The sequence below is a fragment of the Rhinopithecus roxellana genome, chromosome 10, assembly GCF_007565055.1.
Source record: "Rhinopithecus roxellana isolate Shanxi Qingling chromosome 10, ASM756505v1, whole genome shotgun sequence".
Taxonomy (NCBI): domain Eukaryota; kingdom Metazoa; phylum Chordata; class Mammalia; order Primates; family Cercopithecidae; genus Rhinopithecus; species Rhinopithecus roxellana.
Window position 1 is genome coordinate 104,458,018 of NC_044558.1, and position 27,756 is coordinate 104,485,773.

The following is a 27,756-nucleotide window of genomic DNA, read 5'->3' on the forward strand; positions in this document are numbered from 1 at the left end:
CACGGCAGTTACATTCCTGAAAATCCACTGATATTGAAACGATGCAGATGAAAATAGGACTTATTTGTAAGCTGGAGTCAGGTTCTGGGCTCAGGAAAACAGGTCTTTTCTCCTGCCTGAGTGAGCAGTGTTCATTTGGAAGTTATGCAGGTCAGTGGGTGATGTGCTGACATAACGAGGTTCGAGGGTGGCACATCCCACATGTGCACGGACACCCCGTCATCACACTCAGGAACGTTGTGTGGTGCTGGCTGGTGCCATTCCTGGCTCCTGTCTACTGGATGCCAGTGGCTCTCCCTTTTTTATGATGACTGGAAATAGCCCACAGATTTCAGAATACCTCTTGGGGTGGTAGAAAGATTCCCCTGAGAATCTCCCTTTAGAAACATGTTCACAGAGGAGAACCACGAAATAGCCCCTTTGTGTCTAGTTTCTCTTTTTTTCTAGTTTCATCCGTTATCAGAATAATTTTTCTCCATTTTTTTCTTTTTCTTTCCTTTTTTAAATAGAGATGGCGTCTTGCTAGTTGCCCAGGTTGGCCTTAAACTCCTAGGCTTAAGTGATCCTCCCGCTTCAGCCTCTGAAGTAGCTGGGACTACAGGTGCACACCACTGTGCCCTGCTTAAAAATTATCTTTCTAGGCTGGACGCAGTGGCTCACGCCTGTAATCCCAGCACTTTGGGAGGTCGAGGCGGGCGGATCACGAGATCAGGAGTTTGAGACCAGCCTGGTCAATATGGTGAAACCCCAACTCTACTAAAAATACAAAAATTAGCTGGGTGTGGTGGTGGGGGCCTGTAATCCCAGCTACTTGGGAGGCTGAGGCAGGAGAATTGCTTGAACCCAGGAGGCAGAAGTTGCAATGAGCTGAGATTGTGCCACTGCACTCCAGCCTGGGTGACAAGAGCAAGACTCTGTCTCAAAAAAAAAAAAAAAAAAAAAAACTCTAATGCATCTTTACTGATGTCTTTTTTTGCTCAGAAACCTTCAGTGCTGACTGGTGCCCTCCGTAAAAGCCCCAAAGTCAGGCGGGCCTGCACACTGCTGCCCGGGCAGCCTGTAGTCAGCCTCCTCCCACGCCAGTCACTTCAGCTCACTGTCCTGCTGCTCTGTGCTGCAGACCCTTCTCCTGCCTGGAATAGAAGCCACCAGTCTCTCCACACCCAGGTCAGATGTCCCCTCCTACGGGACAGCTGCAGTAGACGCCTCTCCTCCTGGCTGCCCATGACGTTTTGTGAAACCTGTGTCGTCCGTTGTTAGTTTCTGCCTGGCGTTGGTGCTTCCTGGGTTTGTCTTATCTTTTTTTTTTTTTTTTAACTGAGTTATTAGATCCCTGGTGATCTTCTTAGCCTCCTTAGATGGCACGAGCCTTCACACACGTACTCAGTAGGTATTACTGGTGCGCGACCTCTCACCTCTGGACATCACTCAGTCTCTGATCTGGTTCTGAAACCCTGGAGGAGCCAGGCTGCATCTGATGACCATAGCTGAGCATGGAAAGAAGACTTAGCACGCGCTGGTGTGCAGTGGGTACTCGGGGCACCCTGCGTGTGCTCAACTGAGGGGGTGCCAGGAAGAGAATGGCATCTCTGAAAGCTTTCATTCTTGGCCAGGTTGTCTATGGTGGAAACGTTTGCCTTTTCCCTGGCTGATGCGTGTGAGATTGAGTGAGAGAGGCAAGTGCAGGACTCTGTAAAACGACAACAGGGCTCCAGAGATGGGGTGGGGGCCTTCCTGTCTCAGCAACTTCTGGCCAAAGGAGAGGGAAACCCCCTTCAGGTCACTTCAGCCACTGGACTGGCAGACGTGAGTGTGCGGCATGGAGCAGACATCCTGCCACCCTCCCTGGGCTCTGGGGCAGCCAGGCATGAAAGCAGAGGCTGCTGTGACGCTCTGGGACGGCCTTAGTTCTCAGCACCGCCCTGGAGTGTTGGCCCCTGCTCTGCCAGCCTCCCTCCATATCAGGAGGCCAGCCCCTGCCTCCATCGCCCTCTGCTTGCAGCCCTGAGTGTCTGAGAAGCCAGGCCAGGGCAGCCGGCCCAGCAGCACTGAAGTGGTGGCTGTGATTATTTGGGCGTCTTGGGGAGACAGCTGATAGCACCAGAGAAAAGCACACACACAGGAGACTTTGTTGAGATCATCGTTAGGTCTCCGTTTTCCTTTCCCAGGTCTAGGTGTTAGCAGTGGATTTAGGCAGCCGTTTCATTCATTGGTATAGACCAGAAAGTCTCAAACTTGTGTCACCTGGAGGGTTTGCTAACTCAGCTTGCTGGGCCACTGCCCCCACCTCAGTTTCTGAGTAGGTCCAGGGTGGGGCCCGGGGATTTGTGTTTCTACTAAGGTCCCGCCTGATATTTATGAAAGCTGCTGTCTAGGAACCCACCTTGAGAACCACTGGTATAAGTGGTAGTTTTTCTTACAGAAAAAAAGTGAATATTTACTAAGGATACTGTTTCACTTAAATGCATTGGATATCATTTATGTTGGATGTTATAGCTCAGATGCTGTATTTTATTTATTTTAAATTTTTATAGAAATAAAAGAAGAGCTTGAAGATCTGAACAAAGAAATCAAGAAAACTGCAAATAAAATTCGAGCCAAGTTAAAGGGTAAGTTTGAAGTTTTATGTTTAATTGGGAGTGTGGGTTTTTGTTATTTTATTCTTTATTGGTTTTTGTTATTTTACATTTTTAAAAATTAAAATTGTGACTGCTTTAAAATAAATTATTTGTATGTAATTCAGAGTACTAATTCATATTGAAAAAGGTTATGTGTTTGCTTATAAACTGTTACTGTTACATTTCTTATGACATTTCAGGCTAAGTTGCAGATGTTTGGGAGGGTGAATTGCTAAGCTCTTCTTGAATGGACGCTTTAATTGCTCATTTCTTTCAAACTCAGTGGAATTTATTTGATGATGTTTTGCATTCGCTTTAACAGCAGTAGTTCTTTGGGAGGCTGATAGCTTTTACCTGGGACTTAAACAGAGGTTGCTTTTTCTTGATTTGGTAGAAGAACACATTGTATTTGGTTTTTGCAGAATGGCATCAAGATCAAAAACAATCTCTGTGCAGATGATAAAATACTTTTATTACGGCAGGTTTCAGATGTGTGCAGAAGCAGAGGGAGGCGACCACAAGCCAACCCCCCAGCTCCACACTTCTCCATGAGCTCCCACCCCGACCCGCTCCCAGAGTATTCTGAAGCCCACCGCAGGCATCTGAGATTTCATGAGTGTGTATTTCAAAACCAGAAGCTTCCCCAACAGCACAACCACAATCATATCTAAACCCAAATTCATTCTAATTACTTAATGGTACAAAATATCCAGGCAGAGGTTCTATTTCCCCAGTGGTCTTATGTTTTTTTTTTTTTTTTTTTTTAAAAACAGTTAGCTTGAATTGAGTCCCAAGTAAGGACCAAGCCCAGGCTTTTAAAAATGAGAGTCTCCCTCCATCGTTTTTCTCTCTGGCACTTTTTCCTTTGGTCGGTGAAACCAGGTCATTTGTCCTACAGAATCTGCCACGCTGCAGATTTTGCTGATTTTACCCCTGCAGCACGTTTAATAGGCTCTGCCGTCCTCTGAATTTGCTGTAGGTTGGTAGTTAAATTCTCCAAGCTTTATCTGATTCAGGTGTTTTTTGTGGGTTTTTAAAATGTAAAGATGCAGCATCTGATTACAGATTTTATGTCCTCGTGGTTATGTTAAGATGTTAATGGTGATATTAACATTTTTTCTTGGCTCTAAGTAAGTTCAGTAAAATTTTAAATAAGATATAACATTCTTTTCTATTCTGCGATATTGTCAAAAATGGATGATTGTTTCCAAGATCCATAATTCATTAGAAGTTGCAAGCAGTAATATCCTGAATTTTTTTTTTTTTTTTTTGAGACGGAGTCTCTGTCACCCAGGCTGGAGTGCAATGGCATGATCTCGGCTCACTGCAACCTCTACCCTCGGGCTCAAGTGACTCTTCTGCTTCAGCCTCCTGAGTAGCTGGGACTACAGGCGCCCTCCACCACACCTGGCTAATTTTTGTATTTTTAGTAGAGACAGGGTTTTGCCATGCTGGCCAGGCTGGTCTCAAACTCCTGACCTCAAATGATCCGCCTGTCTCAGCCTCCCAAAGTGCTGGGATTACAAGCGTGAATATCCTGATTTTATTATTCCTTCTTTGTTTAGTTGCTGGAATAGTTATTTAAAAAGAAACGTTTCCCCTTCAACTCTTGAATTGGATGAAGTTTGGAGAATTTAACTATCAACCCACAGTAAATACAGAGGACAGCAGAGCCTGTTGAACGTGTTGCAGGGTGATATCAGCAAAAGGTGCAGCGGGGCAGGTTCTGTGGGACAAATGACCTGGCTTCTCTAACCAAGGGAGCCAAAGCGCATTCTGGGTCACAGATCACGGAGGACAGAGAGGATCAGCGTTGGACTCTCTCTCTGGTATAATTTTCATAGGTCGGTTCCCTGGAGTCCTCCAGAGATGACCAGGGAGAGTCTCTGTTGCTGCTTCTCGTCCATCATCGTGAACACATGGATTTAAACACATCTGATGTTTTCATTGTTGCGTTCTCCTCAACGCTCAGATGGTCTCTTTGGCTAGTAAGGTGGACTCTTGAGTCCTTTTGGTAGGCCCCTCATTGTCTTTGACAGCCTTTCCACTTTTTGCTGTGACAAAAGGACCCAGGCTCATTTCACCCCTTTCCTGCCCTGGGCCTGGGATCAGCCATTTCCCCAGGGGGCTCCGCTGCTGTGTCCGAAGAATGTTATCTAGACACCGAAGTCGGCATGCTGGGGAATGCATTGCTATACATGACGATGACCTGACCATTCTTTCCTAGGCTTTTGCAGTGGACTGGGCTAAGATTTTTTAAAAAGATAAAATGAATCATGATTTGTTACTAAGACTCCAAATTAAGACTAAAGGGAGGACTAAAAAAATTTTTTTGAAAGGATTTTTACTTAATACGGGTGATATTATGTCTTTATCTCCTTTCAACTATGCCCCAAATTCTGGTTCTCACTGACACTTACATAATTATTCACTTGCTATTCATAGTACACACACAACAAACCCAAAATAATTATGCCAGCATCTACTGTCAAGAGTATGATTACTTAAAAGTTTATTTTATTTTATTATTTTTTTTGAGACGGAGTCTCGCTCTGTCGCCCGGGCTGGAGTGCAGTGGCCGGATCTCAGCTCACTGCAAGCTCCGCCTCCCGGGTTCACGCCATTCTCCTGCCTCAGCCTCCCGAGTAGCTGGGACTACAGGCGCCCGCCACCTCGCCCGGCTAGTTTTTTGTATTTTTAGTAGAGACGGGGTTTCACCGTGTTAGCCAGGATGGTCTCGATCTCCTGACCTCGTGATCCGCCCGTCTCGGCCTCCCAACGTGCTGGGATGACAGGCGTGAGCCACCGCGCCCGGCCGGAAAGTTGATTTTTTATTTTTATTTTTTGTCATTCTTTTTGTCTGTAGGTATATCCTACTGGGCTATATAATCGGATTACTTTTTGTTGTTGTTGTTGTTTGACCTGGGGTCTTGCTGTGCGGGCCAGGCTGGAGTGCAGTGACTGTTCACCAGTGTGATCATAGTGCACTGCAGCCTCGAACTCCTAGGCTCAGGTGATCCCCCCAGCAGTTGTGACTACAGGCACACGCCACTGTGTCCAGCTACAAATTACTGGGTTTTAAAATTACTTTGAATAGTTTTTCCTCTGTGTGTTTATTTATTTTTTTGAGATGGAGTTTCGCTCTTGTCCCCTAGGCTGGAGTGCAATGGCGCGATCTCAGCTCACTGTAACCTCCGCCTTCTGAGTTCAAGCAATTCTCCTGCCTCAGCCTCCCTAGTAGCTCTGATTACAGGCACCTGCCACCATGCCTGGCTAATTTTTGTATTTGTAGTGCAGACAGGTTTCACCATGTTGGCCACGCTGGTCTCAAACTCTTGACCTCAAGTGATCTGCCTGCCTTAGCCTCCCAAAGTGCTAGGATTACAGGCATGAGCCACCACACCTGGCTTCTCTGTGTGTTTATATCATTAACTTGACTTACTGTTAGGTTTGTTTAATTTTTTTCCTTTGAAGTTTACGGATTAATGTTTTTAAAATTTAATTTTGCATTATAGTTTTGTGAAGTATTTATGTTATTCTGAAGTCAAATATATAAAACATATTCAGAGTCTAGCTTCTTTCTTTGTCCCCGCCTTGTTTCTCCTTTCCCTTTAGTGGTACCCAGTTTTAAAATGTGTTGATTATGTTTCCATTTTTTTGGATGAGTAAATATGTATTTGTATATGTGTGTGTATATATATATCTGTGTGTATCTGTGTATATATGTGTACATATATATCTGTATCTGTGTATATATGTGTGCATATATGTATGTATACATCTGTGTATCTGTGTATATATGTGCATATATGTGTATATATATGTGTATCTGTGTATATATGTGTGCATATATGTATGTATACATCTGTGTATCTGTGTATATATGTGCATATATGTGTATATATATGTGTATCTGTGTATATATGTGTGCATATATGTATGTATACATCTGTGTATCTGTGTATATATGTGCATGTATGTGTATATATGTGTATCTGTGTATATATGTGTGCATATATGTATGTATACATCTGTGTATCTGTGTATATATGTGCATATATGTGTATATATATATGTGTGTATATATGTGTGCATATATGTACATATATCTGTGTATATATGTGTGCATATATGTGTATATATCTGTGTATCTGTGTATATATGTGTGCATATATGTATATATGTATATATGTGTGCATATATGCATATATATGTATATATGTGTGCATATATGCATATATATGTATATATGTGTGCATATATGCATATATCTATGTATATATGTGTGCATATATGTGTATATATCTGTATATATGTGTGCATATATGTGTATATATGTGTGTATCTGTATATCTGTGTGCATATATGTATATATACATCTGTGTGTCTGTATATATGTGCATATATGTGTATATATCTGTGTATCTGTATATATGTGTGCATATGTGTATATATATCTGTGTATCTGTGTATGTGTGCATATATGTATATATGTGTATCTGTGTATATATATGTGTGCATATATGTGTATATATGTGTGTATCTGTATATATGTGTGCATAATATATGTATATATGTGTATCTGTGTATATATGTGTGCATGTATGTGTATATATGTGTGTATCTATATATGTGTACATATATGTCTATATCTGTGTATGTGTGCACATATGTGTATATATCTGTGTATCTGTGTATATATGTGCATATATGTATATATATCTGTGTATATATGTGTGCATATATGTGTATATATCTGTGTGTATCTGTATATATGTGTGCATATATGTATATATACATCTGTGTATCTGTATATATGTGCATATATGTATATATATCTGTGTATCTATATATGTGTGCATATATGTGTATATATATCTGTGTGTATCTGTGTATATATGTGTGCATATATATGTGTATCTGTGTATATATGTGTGCATATATGTATATATATCTGTGTATCTGTATATATGTGTGCATGTATGTGTATATATCTGTGTATCTGTGTATATATGTGTGCATATGTGTATATGTCTGTGTGTATCTGTACATATGTGTACATATATGTGTATATATATCTGTGTGTATCTGTGTATATATGTGTGCATATATGTGTATATGTGTGTATCTGTATATATGTGTGCATATATGTGTATATATATCTGTGTGTATCTAGATGTACATGCTTCTGAAGAGCAGTAACAATTTCCTCTTGATGGGGTTGGGCGCAGTGGCTCACACCTGTAATGCCAACACTTTGGGATGCCAAGGCAGGTGGATCACTTGAGCTCATGAGTTCGAGACCAGCCTGGGCAACATGGCAAAATCCCGTCTGTACAAAAAAAAAAAAATTAGCTGGATGTGGTGGCACACGCCAGTAATCCCAGCTACTCGGGAGGCTGAGGTGGGAGGATTGCTTGAGCCTGGGAGGCGGAGGTTGCAGTGAGCCGAGATTGTGCCCCTGCACTGCAGCCTGGGTGATAGAGCCAGACCTTGTCTCAAAAAACAATTTCCTATTGAGGGATTGTCTCTTTAGTAGATTGCTTTAAAAGGTCACTTGTTCATTAGCTTTAGTTTTATAAAGGTACTTCAAAGATAAGAAATAAAAGGAATTTGAAGTTAGGCTTGAAACATTTTCACTTTTAAATTTGGAAGGTAATTATTTCCTATTTGTTCCTAGCTATTGAACAAAGTTTTGATCAGGATGAGAGTGGGAACCGGACTTCAGTGGATCTTCGGATACGAAGAACCCAGGTTTGGTATCAGCCTCGTTTAGATTGAAGTAATGCCGCAGAATAAGTGTTTTTACTTTCTTCTTGCAGACTCCGAATAATTTCATCTTTACTGTCATGCTTATCCTCACAGTATTTCTGCACAAAAATAATACAGTATTATAAAACAAAAGTATCTGAGACAGAGGTTTATTTTGCCAAAGCTGAGGACACACTTGGAAAACAGAAATACAAATTAGGGTAGGATCTCTGGTTTGTGCCTTTCCCGAAGAGGGTTTTGAGGACTTTGATATTTAAAGGGGAAAGAGCAGGCAGGAAAGAAAGGAGGAAAGGGGGAAAAAAAAGAGAAAAAGTGGGAGTAGGCAGCGAGGTGGCCACACTGTTGTGAGGCTTTGGTCAGTGCTCACTGTGTTCACATTTCACATGTGGGAAGAGAGGAGTGGGGGTCGACTCTGCACTCCTCCCGTGCCTCCTGCCTGGGCCAATGTGAGCCTGAGTTGAGGGAGGAGCTATCCATGCATTTCTCGGGGTGGGCCGAGGGTGACTTGTAGTCTTGTCTCTGTCCTGTGCTGGTGAAGATAAGTGGCTGACGGACATTGTCAGGGTGAGCTCAGCAGAACTCTGTTTTAGAGTTAGTTTTTGGGGGGATATGGATTCTGAAAGAGTTTGGGACCCACGAGGAATTTCCTTGTGAGCACTTTGTGCGGGAGGCCGCTGGGGAGGTATGCGGCCTTCTGTCCCTGCAGCCATCTGTTTGGGAAGAGGAGGGAGGGCAGTGTTTTACATGACTCAATTCCCAAGCTTAACTGTCCCTTTGGGGTAGTGAGTGTGAGGTCCTGCGATTTTATTTTCCTTTCACAGTATTTATAGAACATCTCTTTATTGTGAAGAAAAACCTATTCAATCCATCAACAGAGTTCTGTTCCGAAGAGCAGGAATTATCCCAATGATTTGAGTGTTTGTGGTCAGGCCGCCACGTTTCAGTGGTTTGTGGTGCAGCCCAGAGGAAGACAGCCCTGAGGCCTCGTGGGCATGAGGCGATGAAGCACGCGGACTCTGGGGTCCGCCTGCCTGGGTCCCAGCGGTGATCCATGTTTATTAGAAAAGCCTGTGACCTTGGGCTAATGACCTCAAAGTCATGGTTTTCTTTAAGAGGGATGTGACTGGCATAATAGGGCTCTTGTGAAAATTAGGTAAGATGATGCATGCAAAGTTCTTAGCACAGATGCTATCATGGGGACTTTGCCACTGTCATTTTCCATTTGCAGGAACAGAATAACATGTAGTTTGAGTTTCCAAAATGCATGTCTTGCATGTCACTTTCAGTAGCAGGCATGGCCCTCAGATACGAATGTAGTTTTCCTGTGTTGTTAGCATTCGGTGCTGTCTCGGAAGTTTGTGGAAGCCATGGCGGAGTACAATGAGGCACAGACTCTGTTTCGGGAGCGGAGCAAGGGCCGCATCCAGCGCCAGCTGGAGATAAGTGAGTAACGGAGACTCCGTCTTTGTTAAAATCATGTTTTTCTCCCTTAGGGTCTCGCTTCAAATGACTTTAACTTCAGGAAAGGAATTCCATGTCTCTTTTCACCAATACTGTAAAACCCAAAGACCACTTGTAGCTTTCCGTGCCGTGAGTTGGGCAAACCTGTTCTTCAGGAAGTCCTGAGCGGTGGGGTTTACCTTGCTCATTGTGATTGCTTTTAGAGTTTCAGGGAGATTGGGAGAGTGCTCAGTCATTTCCTCTTTGAGTGTTTCTGTGTCCTCAGTCCCATCCTGCCCTGGTTCGGGGCCATCTTCGTGGCTCCCCACAGCTCTCCTTGTCCGTGAGCAGAGGCCGCAGCCCTACTGCCCCAGACTCTTTTCAAGGGTGTCTGTGGGGACCGTTGGCCATGGCAGTGGAGATGGCGCCTTCTTCGGGGACAGACGGGTCTGTTTCGGGGTAAAGGTTGGTCAGGTTTGCAGACTCCCCATTGTGAAAGATTGGGGTTCCCAAGCTCAGGTCCTTCAGACACACAGACCCACTGTGAGGACGTCCCACTGTGGCTGTTCTCCCTCTCCCCATGAGACTGGGGGCTGTGGACAGCCGCTCATGAGCCTCGGGTTGCCTGCTGTGCTGTGAGTAGGAAAGCCCTTTGTCCCTGACCTGGGGCCTCGGACCTTCTGCCGGCCTCCACGGAGTCCTGGTGGGCCAGCGTGTCAGCTCGCAGGTCAGATGAAGCCCCAGGCCCATCCCATCCGGCTCCCAGTGCTGCACGTCCCCTCAGAGAACGTTGTCATACACCTGCCAGACTGCAGGCTGCTTGACCTTGTCCCCCAGCTCAGCCAGGCTCCTCATGTTTTAGATGCTCTTTTCCAGTGTGTTTGGTTTTGGTCAGTTTCTCTTCCTTGTGTGATCTGCCTTTAACCTCCTCCAGTGTATGTTTCATCTGAGACCTGTGGTTTCTGTTGCTAGTTCTGCTGGGTGTTTTCCATGTCTCCCGTGTTGCTCCCCACTGTACACCTGCGATGCACGTGCAGTAACTTGTCACGTCTTTGTCTGCCAACTCCAGTGTCCTGTCTGCTCTGGTTGGTTGATTTCCTTCCTTTCTGTGGCTTGTGTTTTCCTGCTTCTTTGCAAGCCTGGTAAATTTCGAGCCTGTGCCAGACATTGTGAATGTTACTTTGTTGGGTGGTGAGTATTTCTGTATTTTGAGTATTTTTGTAAATCTCCTTGGGCTTTGTTTTAGAATGTAGTTAAATCACATGAGCATGGTTTACCCTTTGGGATCTTGTGTTTAAAGGGAGCAGAGCAGCTTTATTTGCAGGCCTGTCGTTCCTCACTCCTGACACAAGACCCTTCTGAGTACCTGCTCTGATGGCCGCGAACCTCATGGCACCCTCATCTGCCTGGCAGCGTGTTCCCTCTGGCACGCCAGTCAGCCCTCCAGTGAGCATGCGGGGCCTGTGCAGCTCGCTCTCTGCATCTCTCTCATCTCTCATACTCCATCTTGCGAATCCGGTTGCCTTGGTCTCCCCTGAGCTCTGTGCCTTTGCCTTAGGACCTCCCCTGGGCTCCACCTGGGCCCTGTCTGCTCTGTGGCCTACACGAGAATTCCACCTGAGGGCAGCGGCAGGCTCACCTGGCTTGTTTCCATCTGTTGGGAATCTGTGTGTGGCCTGACGCTCAGGGTCTCGAAACCATTGTTTTGTAGATTTTGGTGGGTTTGTTGTCGTTCTTTCAAGTGGCAGGGAAAAGATGGCCTCTGTTGCTCCTTCCCGGCAGAAGTGCTCCATCATCACGTCGACTAGGCAGCTTTTACGCGAAAAGTTTCTGCAGCCGCTTTGACTTCAGGGATCTGTTGGTCCTTTTTAAAGTGAAAGTCATCATTCCAGGCAGCTGGTTGCGCTGTGAGGATTTGTGCTCTGGGACTCTGTGGTGAGCACTTTCTAGCACAGAGTCCCCCAGCTTGGCGTTGAAGGCCCCGCGCCGTCTCTCCTGCAGGTCCATCCTGTCTTCACTCCCTGTGAATCCTGTGGTGTGATCAGATCACCTGTCTCTTCTCTCTTTCCCACATGATTTTATCTTAACCCACAGAATTTCATTTCCAGTTTCTTCTCGCAATCGTGCTCTATTGAGTGCGTACTGTTTGTGAAAGTGTCTTATAAGCAATGAAGTATCATATACATGTTGGGAGTTTTTTTTAGTAATTCTTTTAAGTCTGTTAAATTCTAAACCCACCATGAGGCTATTCCGAAGTGAGCAGATCTATGCAAAGTCACCCCCAAAGGCTGAGCGAGCAGAGAGACCAAAGAAAGAGGCTAACAAATCCAGTTTCTCGGAAGGAAGCATTGAATAGGGACGTACGAACACAAGCCCCCGAGAGACAGAGACGGTGGATGCCCACAGCCTCCTGCCCTCCCGAAAGCGTTCTTTATAAAGCAGGCTTTCCGGTTAGAACGCGTGCAGCCGGCCCTGTCTTCAGACTTGCTTGACGAGACTTTTGACCACTGGTCAGGTTGGATGAGCATCTTGATGAGAGGTTGCCTGCGCCACAGGCATTGTCTTCAGACCTCGTTGCAGAACAGCTTGGCATGCACGAGTCAAACATCAGTCGTCACGGCAGTTTTGCTTCAGGATGGCGTCACTCTGGCCACACGGCGGGATGTCTTCCTGCAGTGGTCTTCTCCAAATCCTTGCACCTAGAACCATTTTTTTCCCTTTCTTTCTTCCTTCAGTCAGCCCTGTCGTCAGGCAGGCTTCTTACCTTGTATCACAGGATATCTTTCCCTGTGCTGTATGCTTTATTTCTTCAAATGGCAAGTGAGTTTCTTCTTGTACCAGGGCATGTTAGACAGGTCCACAGTGCTTTCTCTGGAATGGTTGGGGCTGTATGTGTTTCAGAGTTCAGAACTGTTAAGATTTTAGGAAGATAGTATGATGTATAAGAGGTATATTATGTAATCCCCAGGTGGGGTCTAAGACTGCACCCTGTAATCAGGCACATTCACATAGCTCTCCAGAGAAAGGTGAGTATTCACAGTAAGTGGGATGAGTTAAGATTATAAATAGCCATGACTCAGTTGAGGTCAGATTTTGCCGCTCATTGAATATTGACATCAAGCTTAAGAGAAAACCCAGGTTTCATAATGTTTTGGATTTCAGCATTCTGGATAAGGAATTAGGAATGTACGCTGCATTTCACATGCCATAACCCCAGGCTGTTTCTCAGACTTAGCAGTTAGCCAGTGGGAAGAGCTTTGTGAACATGAGACATGAGCTGTAACTTTTAGGTTTTTTTTTTTTTTTTTTTTTGAGAGTCACTCTGTCACCCAAGCTGGAGTGCAATGTTGTAATAACCACTTATTGTGGCCTCCAAGGGATCCTCCCACCTTAGCCTCTCGAGTGGGACCACAGAAACACACCACCATACCTGGCTAATTTTATTTTTTGTAGAGATGAGGTTTTCACTATGTTGCCCAAGCTGAAATTTCTAGTTTAATGATTATATTTTACATTATTTAAAACACTTTTCATGTTTTTAAAAAAGCAAAGCAAAACTGGGAGAATCTCCTTATTGAGCTATTTTGAATAGATTTTAAAATTTTATTTTATTTTATGTTTTGTAGAGATGGGGTCTTGCTATGTTGCCCAGGCTAGCCTCAAACTCCTAGCCTCAAGCAATCTTTCCACCTTGGTCTCCCAAAGCACTGGGATTATACATGTAAACCACCATGTTTGCCCTTAAATAGATTTTTAAATGATTGAGAACTACCTCCCAAAAAACAGTGTAAGTAAACAAATTTTGCAATTTACTAACTTTAAACTTTTTTCATTAAATGACATCTCAACAACTTTATTTAGAAGTAAATCTCTTAATATGTGAATGATATTTGGGGCATACAATTAATTCAGTGGTTTTTGGTATATTTCCACACACAATCAATTTTAGAACACTTTTATCACACCAAAAGGAAATTTCACACCCACCACCAGTCACTCTGCATTTCCTCTTCTCCTAGCCCAAGGCAACTGCATTCTACTTTTTAGCCCTGTACATTTTCGTACAAAAATTTTGTTTTTTGGATGTTTTGTATAAATTTTGGATGTTTCGTATAAATGGAATGATATACTATGTGTTCTTCTGTGACTGACTTCTTTCCTGTAACACAGTTTTTGCAAGGTTTCACCATGGGGTGGGTGGGGTGTGGTGGCTCACATGTATACTAATCCCAACACATTGGTTGGGAATCCAAGATGGGAGGATTGCTTGAGGCCAGGAGTTCAAGACCAGCTTGACAACATAGCAAGACCCCATCTGTAAAAAAAAAAAAAAATTAAAAAATAAACTAGGCATGGGGTGTGTGCCTATAATCTCAGTCACTCGGGAGGCTGGGGCAGGAGGATTGCTTGAGCCTAGGAGGTCAAGGCAGCAGTGAGCTGAGATTACACCACTACACTCCAGTCTGGGTGACAGAGTAAGACCCAGGCTGGGTACGGTGGCTCACACCTGTAATCCCAGCACTTGGGGAGGCTGAGGTGGGCAGATCACTTGAGGTCAGGAGTTCGAGACCAGCCTGGCCAAAATGGTGAAACCCCACCTGTACCAAAAAATACAAAAATTAGCTGGGCGTGGTGGCGCACCCATGTAGTCCCTGCCACTCAGGAGTCTGAGGCATGAGAATTGCTTGAACCCAGGAGGAAGAGGTTGCAGTGAGCTGTGATTGTGCCCCTGCACTCCAGCCTGGGCAACAGAGTGAGACCCTGTCTCAAAAAACAACAAAACCCCAAAGCATCCTTTCTTTTTGTGGCTGAATTGTACATCAGTGTGTGGCTAGACCGCAGTTTGCTCCCTCAGGCATCGGGGGACACGTTTGCATTGTTTCCACTTTTTGGCAATTATGAATAATGCTGCTTCTTAGATGACATTTGAATTATTATGACATTTATTCATTTTCTTTTGTTTTCTGTGGCACAAACTATGAAAAATAGTAATTAACAGTTAGGTTTCCAAAAACCTGTGTACATGTTTCTTAGAAGTCATCACACATTTACGCGGTGGCTCGTGCCTGTCATCCCAGCACGTTGGGAGGCTGAGGTGGGCGGATCATGAGGTCAGGAGTTCAAGACCAGCCTGGCTAACATGGTGAAACCCTGTCTCTACTAAAAATACAAAAATTAGCTGGGCATAGTGGCACGTGCCTGTAATCCCAGCTACCCAGGAGACTGAGGTAGGATAATTGCTTGTACTGGGACCTGGGAGGCAGAGGTTGCAGTGAGCCAAGGTCGTGCCACTGCACTCCAGCCTGGGCTACAGAGCAAGCCTCCCTCCCAAAACACGGAAAGTGTTCAGGCATCTTACTCTCATTACATAGACTTTATTGATCCCCATTTAATACATCTACATTCAGCTTAACCCCCTTTTACATGAGGCAGAGTTAAACTCTTAGGGAAACCAGTGTGCCAAAACATTGTTTACCGATTTCCTTTCTGCAGTTGTTTCTCACTAATATTAAAATGAAATTGTATTGTTCATCACATAAAGTTTTTTGGAGTGTTTTTAGTTCTTCCTGCTTCTCAATCTTAGGTTCATTTCTCATTGTCAGTATCTGCTTAAGAAAAGGTTTTAAAAAATTATTGAAAAATGCTAACAACTACGATTGTAGTTGCTAACTTATGGTTGCAAACGGCCTCGTTTTTAAATTGTGCTGCGTTCTGAGTGGGGCTGTGGTTGCGGGTCTTTCAGCTGGGAGAACCACCACAGACGACGAGCTGGAAGAGATGCTGGAGAGCGGGAAGCCGTCCATCTTCACTTCCGACGTGAGTGGGGGCACGGCCCTGTGGCTCCATGTCCTCTTCTGTGGACAGAGCTTTTTAAAAACCCTTTAACTCCCAAACCCATCGTAAGTTTATTAATATTCTCTTTTATTTTTGTTTTTCCAAGATTATATCAGATTCACAAATTACTAGACAAGCTCTCAATGAAATCGAGTCACGTCACAAGGACATCATGAAGCTGGAGACCAGCATCAGAGAGCTGCATGAGATGTTCATGGACATGGCTATGTTTGTGGAGACTCAGGTACTTACAGGCTCTTGCATTCTCCAAGAGAAATACAGTCACCTGTAAAGTCTTACTGCATCCCGCTCTATCTAGTGGATGTATCTAGGAAAGCTGCTACTTTGAATCCACCAAATTCAAGTTAATTGCAGTGTTATATGTGATGCTGAAATGCTGGAAGCGGCTTTGACAGTCGAAGTGTTAACAGGAAGGGACTGGTCCAGTGAATTAAATTATGGAGTGTTCGTAGGTCAGCCTTTTAGGCAACCACAGGCAACCTCAACTTTGTTCATGGAGAATTCTCATTGAAACACACAGATGTGTGTGCTAGAATTAGGAGAAAAGGGAGATACAAAGATCTCTTTGTATGTCCATGCATATGTGTGAATACATAAACACAAACATGTGGTGTGAGCTCGGCTCCATAAAACAGTATTCACAGAAGGAAAAGCGCATATCAAACAGTGTATTGGTGTGAGACTGTGGGAATTTTAATCTTCTCTAAAAGTACTTATTTTCAGATTGTCTGCAAGAAGCATATATTACAGTAATAACTAGGAGAAATGTCTGAAAGAGTCAACCCCAAGTGGGGATACAATCTATGACACAGGTAAAAGCTTGTGCCTGTTACACGGGGTTTCCCATCTGCCCAGTGACAGACAGGGAGTGACAGCAGGAGTGGAAAGGCCCTTCTGAGTGAACTGAAGAGTTAATGCAATTCTTAAAAAATAGAAAACTCCTTTGGGAGGTTGAGGTGGGAGGATTGTTTATGCCCATGAGTTCAAGGCTGTGGTGAGCTATGGTCACGCCACTACACTCCAGCCTGGGTGACAGAGTGAGACCCTGTCTCCAAAAAAAAAAAAAATTATATATATGTATGTATGTATTTAACTCCACATAAAGTACGGGGTGGATCACAGATCACATGCTCCGTGATGTGCATGGGGAAGTTCACACTCGCTCTTTGCCTTTGAATAAAGTCCTCTGCCTATTTTTCAAATACCATGGAGATAGGACTCTGTTGCTGGTTAGGATTCAGCTGACCCCAGGTAAAGCGGAAGCATTTATATCGAACCCTCCTGAGAAAATGGTTTCCTCACTCCTCCGGAGGCTGGTTTCAGGATCTGTTTTGGCTGCAGTCGTCCTCTAAGTGGGTTCACATCTGATGGGCTTATTTTCTGGGACTGCCTGGATTGTGTAAGGTGGGATAGGAATCCATCCCTATCCCAGGATTGTTCCTGCCTGCCTCACCAACCTTGTTAAGAAACACTGTTCATTTCGAGGAACTTTATCATGAGAATGTGTGTGAAAAACTCAGGCACCATGCCAATTTTTTTTTTTTTTGAGACGGGGTGTTGCTCTGTTGCCCAAGTTGGAGTGCAGTGGTACAGTCTTGGCTCACTGCAACCTCTGCCTCCTGGCCTCGAGCAATTCTCCCGCCTCAGCCTCCCGAGCAGCTGGGACCACAGGTGTGCACCACCATGCCCGGCTAATGTTTGTATTTCTAAGCATTTGCTAGAGGAAACCAACAGCTACACAGAGGGCAGGGATGGGACGATCTTACTCCTTTCTGATTTGGGGGGCCCCATTGCTATTCATGATATGAGAAGTGGAGAGTCTGATTACCGTTGGCTACTTATTTCCAGGAAGCATTCCAAAGGAAACCAGCTGGCCAGAAAGAATGAGAGATGATTTCTGTAATTACTGAAGCTTTTGTAGTACCTTAGACTTCAATTGTAATTGCTCTATACCAAATGCATTGCGTTAAGCTCGGTTAGAAAAATGGCTGTATCCCTGGCTCTGTTTCACTGTTTCCTTTTAGAAGTCTGTTGGTATTACATTATATTGACTCATCTAATGCGAATGTTTGCATAGTCAGAGCTTACTAGTAAGTTGAAGTTTGTGACTGAGTGAGTTAACTGTCCGTCGCTCTTCAATGCTTTACGTTCACTGCTGCAGGTTGTGTCTGTGGACAGAAAACCAGGTAATACGTTTTCTCCCTCACACTTCGCTGAATTCACCTCTGTTTACAGTTTGCTCATTGATGTAGTCAGCTGTCAGATGTGAGCTGTGCTCGGTGTACTGACTTGAAGAAGTAGTTACAATTTTATACTTTGTGGAAAAGATGTCATTCTTTGTACGTTGTCTGTCTGCATAATGGTAAGATACTAGTTCAACCGAAAGCGGGCTGCCTCCTCCCCCTGCCCGTCTGTCGCAATGTCTGCGTGCCAAAGGTGTCTCAGAATTGACTTGAGATGCCTTTAATCATCAACATGGCAGCCCTTTCCTTTCCGTTCTTTTTAAAATATAAGTTGAGTTTTGATTGCTTTGCACCAGCACATGTATAATGGCCTCATCTTTTACCTTTCTGTAAATGTGAAAAAAACCCTCAGTATCCATTACATGCACATCATGTTTACATAAAAACTTTGTTCTATGGTTGTTTTAAAGATACATAATTAAGCCATTTGAAAATGTCTTCTAAGTTTGAAACATTTGTTTTAAGGGTGAAATGATCAACAACATAGAAAGAAACGTTATGAATGCTACAGACTATGTAGAACACGCTAAAGAAGAAACAAAAAAAGCTATCAAATATCAGAGCAAGGGGAGAAGGGTGAGTTTGGCTTGGAAGAATTAAGCTGCGTTTTTCTCTTTATTTGGTTTCAAGTTGTAATACATTGATGTAAGCCTGCCTAAAAGGTATTCCAAGAAATAATTAATTAAATAAATGTTTTGTTTTAAATATTCAATTTAAATATTCAATTTAAAATTGTTTTAAAATGGAAATAATTCTTTTTGCTAAAAATTTTAAAAAGTTTATTGGATGAATTATTTGTAGTATAAACCCTTTTGTGTTCTAAGTAATTAAAACCCTAGGGCTGGGTGTGGTGGCTCATGCCTGCGATCCCAGCACTTTTTCTTTTTTTTTGGATTGGAGTTTCACTCTTGTTGCCCAGGCTAGTAGAGTGCAATGGAGTGATCTCGGCTCACTGCAACCTCCGCCTCCCGGGTTCAAGTGACTCTCATGCCTCAGCCTCCTGAGTAGCTGGGATTACAGGCACCCGCCACCATGCCAGGCTAATTTTGTATTTTTAGTAGAGATAGAGTTTCACCATGTTGGCCAGGCTGGTCTCAAACTCCTGACCTCAAGTGATCTGCCCATCTCTGCCTTCCAAAGTGCTGGGATTACAGGCACTTTGGGAGTGAGCCACGGTGCCTGGCACCAAATTGTTGGCTACGCATTTGATGCAATGAACACTGATTTTTTATTTAGGTTATTTGTGAATTCTTGGTTTGGAGGAAAGAAGAGAATTATTTGAGACCGTGGACCTGCAATCTTAGGTAGCACCCACTTAAAGGGATTCTCAAAAGAAGGGAGCCCCTTTCACTTAAGATGCACAGACTTTACATTTAAAAGGGTTCAGGGAACCCTGTGTGATTTTTTTGTTACGGGGCAAAAATTTGAAACTTATTCTCCTAACTTAGGCATTTTATCATAGTGCCTCTGACGCTGCAGAGATTATGGGTTTTCCGCATTGTCACCTCCTTGTGCTAATACACAGAGATGCTGAGGATGATGTGAGCTTTCTAAATGAGTTTTAATATCTTTGAATCTAAAGAGTATCATGCGTGAATGAAAGCTCTTCTGAGCAAACTTAGGAAACCAAAGCGCATTTCCACCGAGTGACTTGGGCCCTGTGCATCTCACTGTGTGTCCCTGCCTGGCCGTCCTTGGTCCTGTCTCTCCAGTGTGCAGAAAGATGAATACCCAAGCACCCAGCCCGGCTTGGGTATCCCCTCACGCTTCCTGAAGACCGCTGTGGGGGCACGGTGCCTTTCTCAGAGGCTGACGGCTCAGTGCGATGTCAGCAGAAGTTCAGTAAAGAGAGATTTTCACCGAGTTAGGAACAAATGGAGTGAGACTGTGTGTGTGGATGCACCTCCAGGTGATGGCCCTCAGACGTACCCCCGGGCTGCAGGCTCAGTGGCCAGGGCACACCCTCCACTTACATCCCTGGGCTGCAGGCTCAGCTGCCAGGGCACACCCTCACTCACACCCCTGGGCTGCAGGTTCAGCCGCCAGGCCACACCCTCTGCTTACACCCCTGGGCTGCAGGCTCAGGTGCCAGGCCACACCCTCCACTCACACCCCTGGGCTGCAGGCTCAGCCGCCAGGCCACACCCTCTGCTTACACCCCTGGGCTGCAGGCTCAGCCGCCAGGCCACACCCTCTGCTTACACCCCTGGGCTGCAGGCTCAGGTGCCAGGCCACACCCTCCACTCACACCCCTGGGCTGCAGGCTCAGCCGCCAGGCCACACCCTCTGCTTACACCCCTGGGCTGCAGGCTCAGGTGCCAGGCCACACCCTCACTCACACCCCCCAGGCTGCAGGCTCAGCCGCCAGGGCACACCCTCCGCTTTTCCTGGGTATGTCTAAGTATGCTCCTCATCTCTGAAATACCAGACATGGTTTCTCACGTTATTTCATTTATTGCTTTAAAACAATTGGCCCCTAATGTAAATTGAGGTGAAGAGATACCTGTATAAAGTGCTTAACTTAGTTCCAGGCCTAAGTCAGCTTCATTAAAAGAAGGCAGCCCTGTTCCTTTCTCCATGACCTGAACACGTCAGTCCTGTGAAAACGATAGTGAAAGTCCATTGGTTTGACAAAGGAGGAAGGTGGTGGGTGTGTAAACGGTTTCATTCTCCCCTGTGGATGAGCAAGCCTGGCTCTGTGAGGTGCTTGGGGTCTGTATGGTACCTGGCGTGTAAACTGGTGAGAGACGTGATGCCTGTTTCAGAAATGACACTGTCTTTTTGATTAGGTGCCTGCTAATGGATCCCTCCTGGCTTGCCTGCCTGTCCCCTTGCCACTTAGATGCTTTGCTGCTGCCCCTGGCTCAGGTGTGGGTCATCCCCACTCCTAGTGTCCTGCATTTATTCCTAGGGAGCCATGTGGCCCTCGGAGGGAGGCCAGGCACCGTTTGTAGAAGAGTTTTTTTTTTGTTTTTTTTTTTCTGTGTGCTATGTCAGGAGCAGTGAAGAAGTAACCACCAAGAACATAAAAGAAGGAGCAAAAGGCTGAGTGCTGAGCGTGTAGGGTTTGCTGAAGAGGCAGTGGGGCTCTCCGCCACTGAGCTAGCAGGCCCATACCTCTGTACATGCGGAAGACTAACTGCATGTCTCAGTCATCAGAAATGTGGCAAAATAACATGGTCGTGCTGTCCCCATGGATGAAACCTGAAATAACAGTGACATAGCAGCTTATATCCAAGTAGTCTGACCTTATTAAGTCACTGTCTCAGGAAATCGCCCAACAGGATTAAGCGGTGTCCTGTAACTTAGCTTCTAAAGTGAGTTCTGATGGGTGTTTGGCTTTATTTTATTTTATTATTATTTTTTTGAGATGGAGTCTTGTTCTGTCGCCCAGGCTGGAGTGCAGTGACATGATCCGGGCTCTCTCCAACCTCTGCCTCCTGGGTTCAAGTGATTCTTCTGCCACAGCCTCCTGAGTAGCTGAGATTACAGACACATGCCCAGCTGATTTTTGGATTTTTAGTAGAGACAGGGTTTTGCCATGTTGGCCAGGCTGGTCTCAAACCCCTGACCTCAGGTGATCCACCTGCCTCAGACTCCTGAAGTGCTGGGATTACAGGCGTGAGCCACTGCACCTGGTCAGGTCATTTTATTTTGAATGAAGGATGTCTTTTAATGTGGCAGTATGAAATTAACCATGTGTGATGTAATCAGCTTGCTTTTCTTTGACAGAAAAAGTGGATAATTATTGCTGTGTCAGTGGTTCTGGTTGCTATAATCGCTCTAATTATTGGCTTGTCAGTTGGCAAATGATGGTGTGGATAACGGCAGTGTGCATGCCTCTCTGCCAGGGTGGGAGTAAGTAACTCATCAACTAATTTACTTATTAACTTTTGCAACTAACCAGTAATAGTGTTTGCTTAATTGTAATAGACATAAAACTAATAAAAGCTTGTCAGCCACGCAGTACAGATAACGCTGTCCGGTGATACATCTGCCTGTGTGCTGATTCTAGTGCCCAGCCACTGTGTTTACCGAGAACAAGCATAGGCTGGGTGGTAACTCATTTTTAAACCAAGGCTACCTTCTTATCCTGTTTTTTAAAGTTTTTTTGAGACAGGGTCTTGCTCTGTCACCCAGGCTGGAATGCAGTGGCGTGATCATGGCTCACTGCAGCCTTGACCTCCTGGGCTCAAACTATCCTCCTACCTCAGCCTCCCGAGTAGCTGGGACTACAGACATGCACCACCACACCCGGCTAATTTTTTAAAAAATTATTTTTAGTAGAGTTGAGAACTCTCTGTATTGCCCAGGCTGGTCTCGAATTCCTGGCCCTCGGCCTCCCAAAGTGCTGGGATCATAGACAGACATGAGCCATTGTACTCAGCCTGAATCATTGGTTTTTGATCTAAGGAGACCATTAGCTATTTATAGGTAGTGGGTCCTTCATTCAATGTCATAGAAATATCAGTGAAGATTAATTCTCAGTTACAAAACTTGTAATGTTTTGTCTCCTGAGTTTTAACTTTTAGAGCAATTGGCAACACTGAAAGGTACTTCATAAAATACACTGACGCATCATTTTACTGTGGAATTGAGGACATGAATTCATGCCGTGAAAAACATTGACTGAAAGGAAAATCCTTTGACCTTTCTATTTGGCAGTATCTATTTTATTTAAAAATATTGTCTTTAATATTAAAAGGAAAATTATGTATTATATTTGGTGAGCATGCCTGTTAATTCTTAAAGAATTCCGAATATAAAATTCCGGTTGATTGAAAGAATCGTTGCCTTTGCTCATGGCGCGGGCATCGCCTTTCCTAAACCCCAGCGGGCTTTGTGGTTCCCCTGGTTCTGTCACGCACTGGGAGCCCTCCTGGCACTAGCCCTGAAGTGGGAATGCTGTCAGAGTGTTACAGTTGGACACAGCGAGGGTTTCTCTGTAAATGTTTGTTTGGCATGATTCTTGTATTAGACAATTGTGAAATGTCCCCAGGTGTCTAGAGTGTGGCAAGTCATCCTTGATGAATTTATTCTTGCATTATGGAAGTGACTGCAGACTTGATAGTCACCTAAGGCTTTTTAAAAAGTTAACATACAGCAGAAAGGAATCACGAGCATAGTTAAGTCTCACTACTGCTTTGTAATCTGTAAGATTTATTCCTTCAACATGGCAACACCCTGTTTCTACAGGAAAAAAAAAAAAAATCCAAAAAACTAATTGGGCGTGGTGGCACACGCACCTATAGTCCCAGCTACTCCGGAGGCCAAGGCAGGAGGATCACCTGAGTCTGGGGAGGTCGAGGCTAGAGTGAGCCTAGATCGCACCACGGCACTCCAGCCTGGGTGACAGAGTGGGACCGTCTCAAAACAAAAGATTGCTATCTTTTTATTTATTTATTTTTTTTTTGAGGCAGAGTCTCACTCTGTCGCCCGGGCTGGAGTGCAGTGGCCAGATCTCAGCTCACTGCAAGCTCCGCCTTCCGGGTTTACGCCATTCTCCTGCCTCAGCCTCCCGAGTAGCTGGGACTACAGGCGCCCGCCACTTCGCCCGGCTAGTTTTTGTATTTTTAGTAGAGACGGGGTTTCACCGTGTTAGCCAGGTAGAGACGGGGTTTCACCGTGTTAGCCAGGATGGTCTCGATCTCCTGACCTTGTGATCCGCCCGTCTCGGCCTCCCAAAGTGCTGGAATTACAGGCTTGAGCCACCGCACCCGGCCAAGATTGCTATCTTAATGTGAGCATCTGTTACGCTCACCATACGCAGTCACCAGATGAGAAGTTTTCAAGTTAGTGTTCTGACATTTATGCAAAAGCCACAGAATTACACCTGGAATTCCTCCATACGGAGCTCTGGGATGCTGCGTGTGTTAACATTCCATTATTTGGCAGTCAGAACTCTTTTATACTCTATTTTTATTAGGCAGGATGTTTGTGTAGGATGTTTATTAGGCAAGATGTTCTACTTTTTTCTTCTGAGCTCTGCTGAACATATTTTACACGTGATTTTTCTTCATTGTTATAGTGGTATTTTTCAATATTTTCATGATTCTAACATGTACTTTCTGAGTTTTTTCCTAATGTTATAATATGGTTAGTTTAATGTGGTTACACTAAAGATAAAATTACAATTTTTAGCTTGGACACAGTGAAATGCGCTACTTTTCATGGGCACTACTTGGCATTGAGGCTGACTAAAAGAAGGCTCCTCTCAGTGTGACCCCTGGGGCGTGGGGCTTCAAGTCCTGTGCCCTGGGCCTGGCTGGCCATTTCACCCTAGTGTATGTAAATAAGAATGAACACAGAAGGATCCTCATTTATAAAAAACAGACCAAAATGAATACCAGCAGTTATCTTTGCACAGGAAGGCAGTGGTTAATGTCCTTAATTTCACTTTTAAAAATATTAACATAGCCTTTCATCCTTTAGCAATTGGCCTTCCTGGGGCTGGGTGCTGCCCCTCCCTGCAGGGTGTGCCAGGTGCAGGCCCGTCACCCCGGAGCACGGGTGGGACGCGCTGCTTTAAGGAGACAGGCGAAGTCTTAGTCGGTGAGAGGGCCCTGGCCCAGACCTGGAGCTGGACTCTCCAGGGTGTGCCCTCTCCATTCTCGCTGTCACCAGGAGATTAAATGACTCCTGGGTCCTGCACCCTAGACTCCATGTAGTTGACAGTCATCCTGAAAGCCAGATGTGGCAGGAAAGTGCACACAGGTCTAGCACCCAGACACGTGGCAGGCAGCGCAACAGCGGCAGGAGATGAGAGTGCTGCGTGCAGCTGACTCCAGGTGGCCCCAGCACACTCACTTGCTGAGTGCGAGGGCACGCTTCCCTCTGGAGGGAGGGAGGCATCACAGAGAAAGGAAGAAGAGGTTTCTCTAGGAAGGTGCCGAGAGGGGCATAGGGGCGCGTGTAGAGGATGAGAGAGTGGCTGGGGCTTTGCAGGAAATGTGCGTGATGTTAACACGGAACTAGAATTCCAGGGAGGGGCCCTCCTGCAGGCAGCTCTCCCTGGTGGTGAGGAGTCACTGGGAGGCTCACCGGGGCCTGTCATGGGCCTCTTGATAAACCCTGCATAACTGACTGAGCCTGCAGTATTAGAGCTGTCCAGGCTTAGTAAACAGGATTTCTTAGGTAAAAGCACTCATGCATTTGGAACTGCCATTAAAATGATGGCTCTGGATCTCTGCTTTTCAAAAAGAGAACTCAAAGTCCTACAGTGCGGTGCCTCCTGCCGTGTCTTCCTTCCCTTCCCTCAGATAAGCTTCTTGGAGGAGACTCCATTTATTAAGCCAAAGGTGGCCTCGCTTTCTCTTGTGTGAAGATACTTGTTAATTTAAAAAAAGTTAAATGCTGTGTGGCGCCCTGCTTTGAGACCATCAGTGCAGTAGAAGAATGAATGAATGTATTGTTGATTTCTTACACATGTTCGTCATATTTAAATGTAAAAAATAGATAAGGCCAGGTGCAGTGGCTCATGCCTGTCATCCCAGCACTTCAGGAGGCCAAGGCAGGAAGATCCCTTGAACCCAAGAGTTCGAGACTAGTCTGAGCAACGTAGCAAGACCCTATCTCTTAAAAACGTATTTTCTAATTAGCGGGGCATGGTGGTGTATGCCTGTCATCCTAGCTCCTTGGGACACTGAGGTGGGAGGATTGCTTGAGCCCAGGAGGATGTGTTTGCAGGGAGCCATGTCTGCACCACTGTCCTCCAGCCTCGGCAACAGAGTGACACCTCCTTTCAGAAAAGCAAGAAAAAATAGGATTTTTCAGCCAACAAGAAATTCATATAAAGTTTTAAAAAGATGTGTAATTCATCCAATTAACAGCAATCCTGGAGTTTTATTATGATTAAAAGAAAGTGTCGGCCGGGCGCGGTGGCTCACACCTGTAATCCTAGCACTTTGGGAGGCTGAGGCAGGTGGATCATGAGGTCAAGAGATCGAGACTATCCTGGCCAACATGCTGAAACCCCGTCTCTACTAAAAATACAAAAATTAGCTGGGTATGGTGGCGAGTGCCTGTAATCCCAGCTACTCAGGAGGCTGAGGCAGGAGAATCGCTTGAACCCAGGAGGCAGAGGTTGCAGTGAGCTGAGAGCACATTCTTTTCTATGACAAGGAGGAGTCCTTTCTTGATAATGGATATATTTTTTAAACTATCCCAAATCCCAGAAGGATTTAGTTAGCAGATGACATTGTTGATTTCTTTGATACATTGCAAATTAATGTTTTTCTTTATCTTGCAGAAAATGATGTTCATTATTATTTGTGTAATTATTTTGCTTGTGATCCTTGGAATTATCCTAGCAACAACATTGTCATAGCAACCATATCCCAAGAGCCATTTATCCTTGGAGACTCAGACCACATCTGCAACCAGATCAGCATCCTGTCATTTTGTGAATGAATCTCAGACGCTGTAACCCGGCATTGAGTACTGACCTTTTAATTTATGAATTCATGGAAGAAGCACAACCGAACGTCTTGTTCAGTGAAAGCGCCGTAAGCACAGTGGGTGTGATGCGTGACCCTGCATGACACACTACAGAATGTGAGCAGTGGGAGACTTCTCTCACTGGCCTTGAAATAAGAAAATATTGAACATTTTAATATTAAAAATATTTCAGTGTTACAAATGTGCATGAAGTTTAATTAGGAAGGAATGCTTTATGTTATACAGCTTTTTTTAATTTTTTGAGATGGAGTCTCGCTTTGTCACCTAGGCTGGAGTGCAGTGGTGCGCTCTTGGCTCACTGCAGCCTCCACCTCCCGGGTTCAAGCAATTCTCCTGCCTCAGCCTCAGAGTAGCTGGGATTACAGGCACGTGCCACCACGCCCAGCTAATTTTTTGTATTTTTTTTAGTAGAGACGGGGTTTTACCATGCTGGCCAGGCTGGTCTCAAACTCCTGACCTCGTGATCCACCTGCCTCAGCCTCCCAAAGTGCTGGGATTACAGGCGTGAGCCACTGCGGATCCACCTGCCTCAGCCTCCCAAAGTGCCGGGATTACAGGCGTGAGCCACTGCGGATCCACCTGCCTCAGCCTCCCAAAGTGCTGAGATTACAGGCGTGAGCCACTGCGGATCCACCTGCCTCAGCCTCCCAAAGTGCTGGGATTACAGGCGTGAGCCACCGCGCCCGGCCGCTCTGAAGCTTTTGGACCTCAGGTCTAAGGCTTCCTTTCCTCCCTCCCAGCTAGTATGTGCTAATTAAGAGGCCTTTTATACTGTTGTTTATTTCCTGTTGGAAGAAATAATTTATATCACAGGTTTTTGTAAGATATCTATAATTGTAAATGTTGATAAATTGTTTAATATATTAGCATCTTACCCCATTTTTATATACTGAGTGTGGCCTTGTGAGTGAAACAGGAAGCTGCATGGTGTTGGAGCCACGTTTTACAGTTGTTTACAAAGTTTCCCCTTGTCACAGAAAACATTGGTTGCAAAGCCCCTCAAAGCCCCTCAAGTGCCTTCTGTGAGTTTAGATGTGCTGGTGCCTCCGGAAAAGCCTTGGCCTCAGCTCCATTTCCGCCTCTTCCCTCCCCGGGATAGTGAATGGTTACTTGGTTACTGCACTGTAAAGACCATGGTCTCTTTTCACTAAATACGAGATTCAAGTTTCCCAGTTTACATGAATAAAGTCTGAATTTAAGAAGGTGATGAGACCGAGGTTCAGTACTCTGGGGACTCGAGGGAATCATTCCTGAGACATGGAGTAATTCTTATCAATTTAAACTATTGTACAGATCACGTACATGTTGTTAAGTACCTAATGTTTTGCTGAACTTTAGAAGTTAATTTCCCAAATGTGTAGGAATTCATG

At 44.8% G+C, this 27,756-nt stretch overlaps 1 protein-coding gene and 1 pseudogene across 6 annotated transcripts in view; one reads left to right on the top strand and one right to left on the bottom strand.

Annotated features, from left to right (window-relative positions):
* Positions 1–26,708, top strand: part of STX2 (syntaxin 2) — a 50,418-nt gene extending 23,710 nt beyond the window's left edge. The window contains exons 4-11 of one of the 6 annotated variants that reach the window (XM_030939439.1): positions 2,535–2,609; positions 8,299–8,372; positions 9,725–9,833; positions 15,574–15,647; positions 15,772–15,909; positions 18,395–18,505; positions 21,662–21,787; positions 26,178–26,708. In XM_030939439.1, coding sequence (XP_030795299.1) covers positions 2,535–2,609; positions 8,299–8,372; positions 9,725–9,833; positions 15,574–15,647; positions 15,772–15,909; positions 18,395–18,505; positions 21,662–21,742 — 662 coding nt within the window. In that variant the 3' untranslated portion in view covers positions 21,743–21,787; positions 26,178–26,708. Of the gene's footprint in view, positions 1–2,534; positions 2,610–8,298; positions 8,373–9,724; positions 9,834–15,573; positions 15,648–15,771; positions 15,910–18,394; positions 18,506–20,926; positions 21,362–21,661; positions 21,788–26,177 lie in introns of those variants that run through there. The other 5 variants (XM_030939440.1, XM_030939438.1, XM_030939441.1 and 2 more) reach the window with 5 other exon arrangements.
* On the bottom strand, positions 150–239 carry LOC115900226 (annotated as a pseudogene).
* Positions 26,709–27,756: the final 1,048 nt, after the last annotated feature.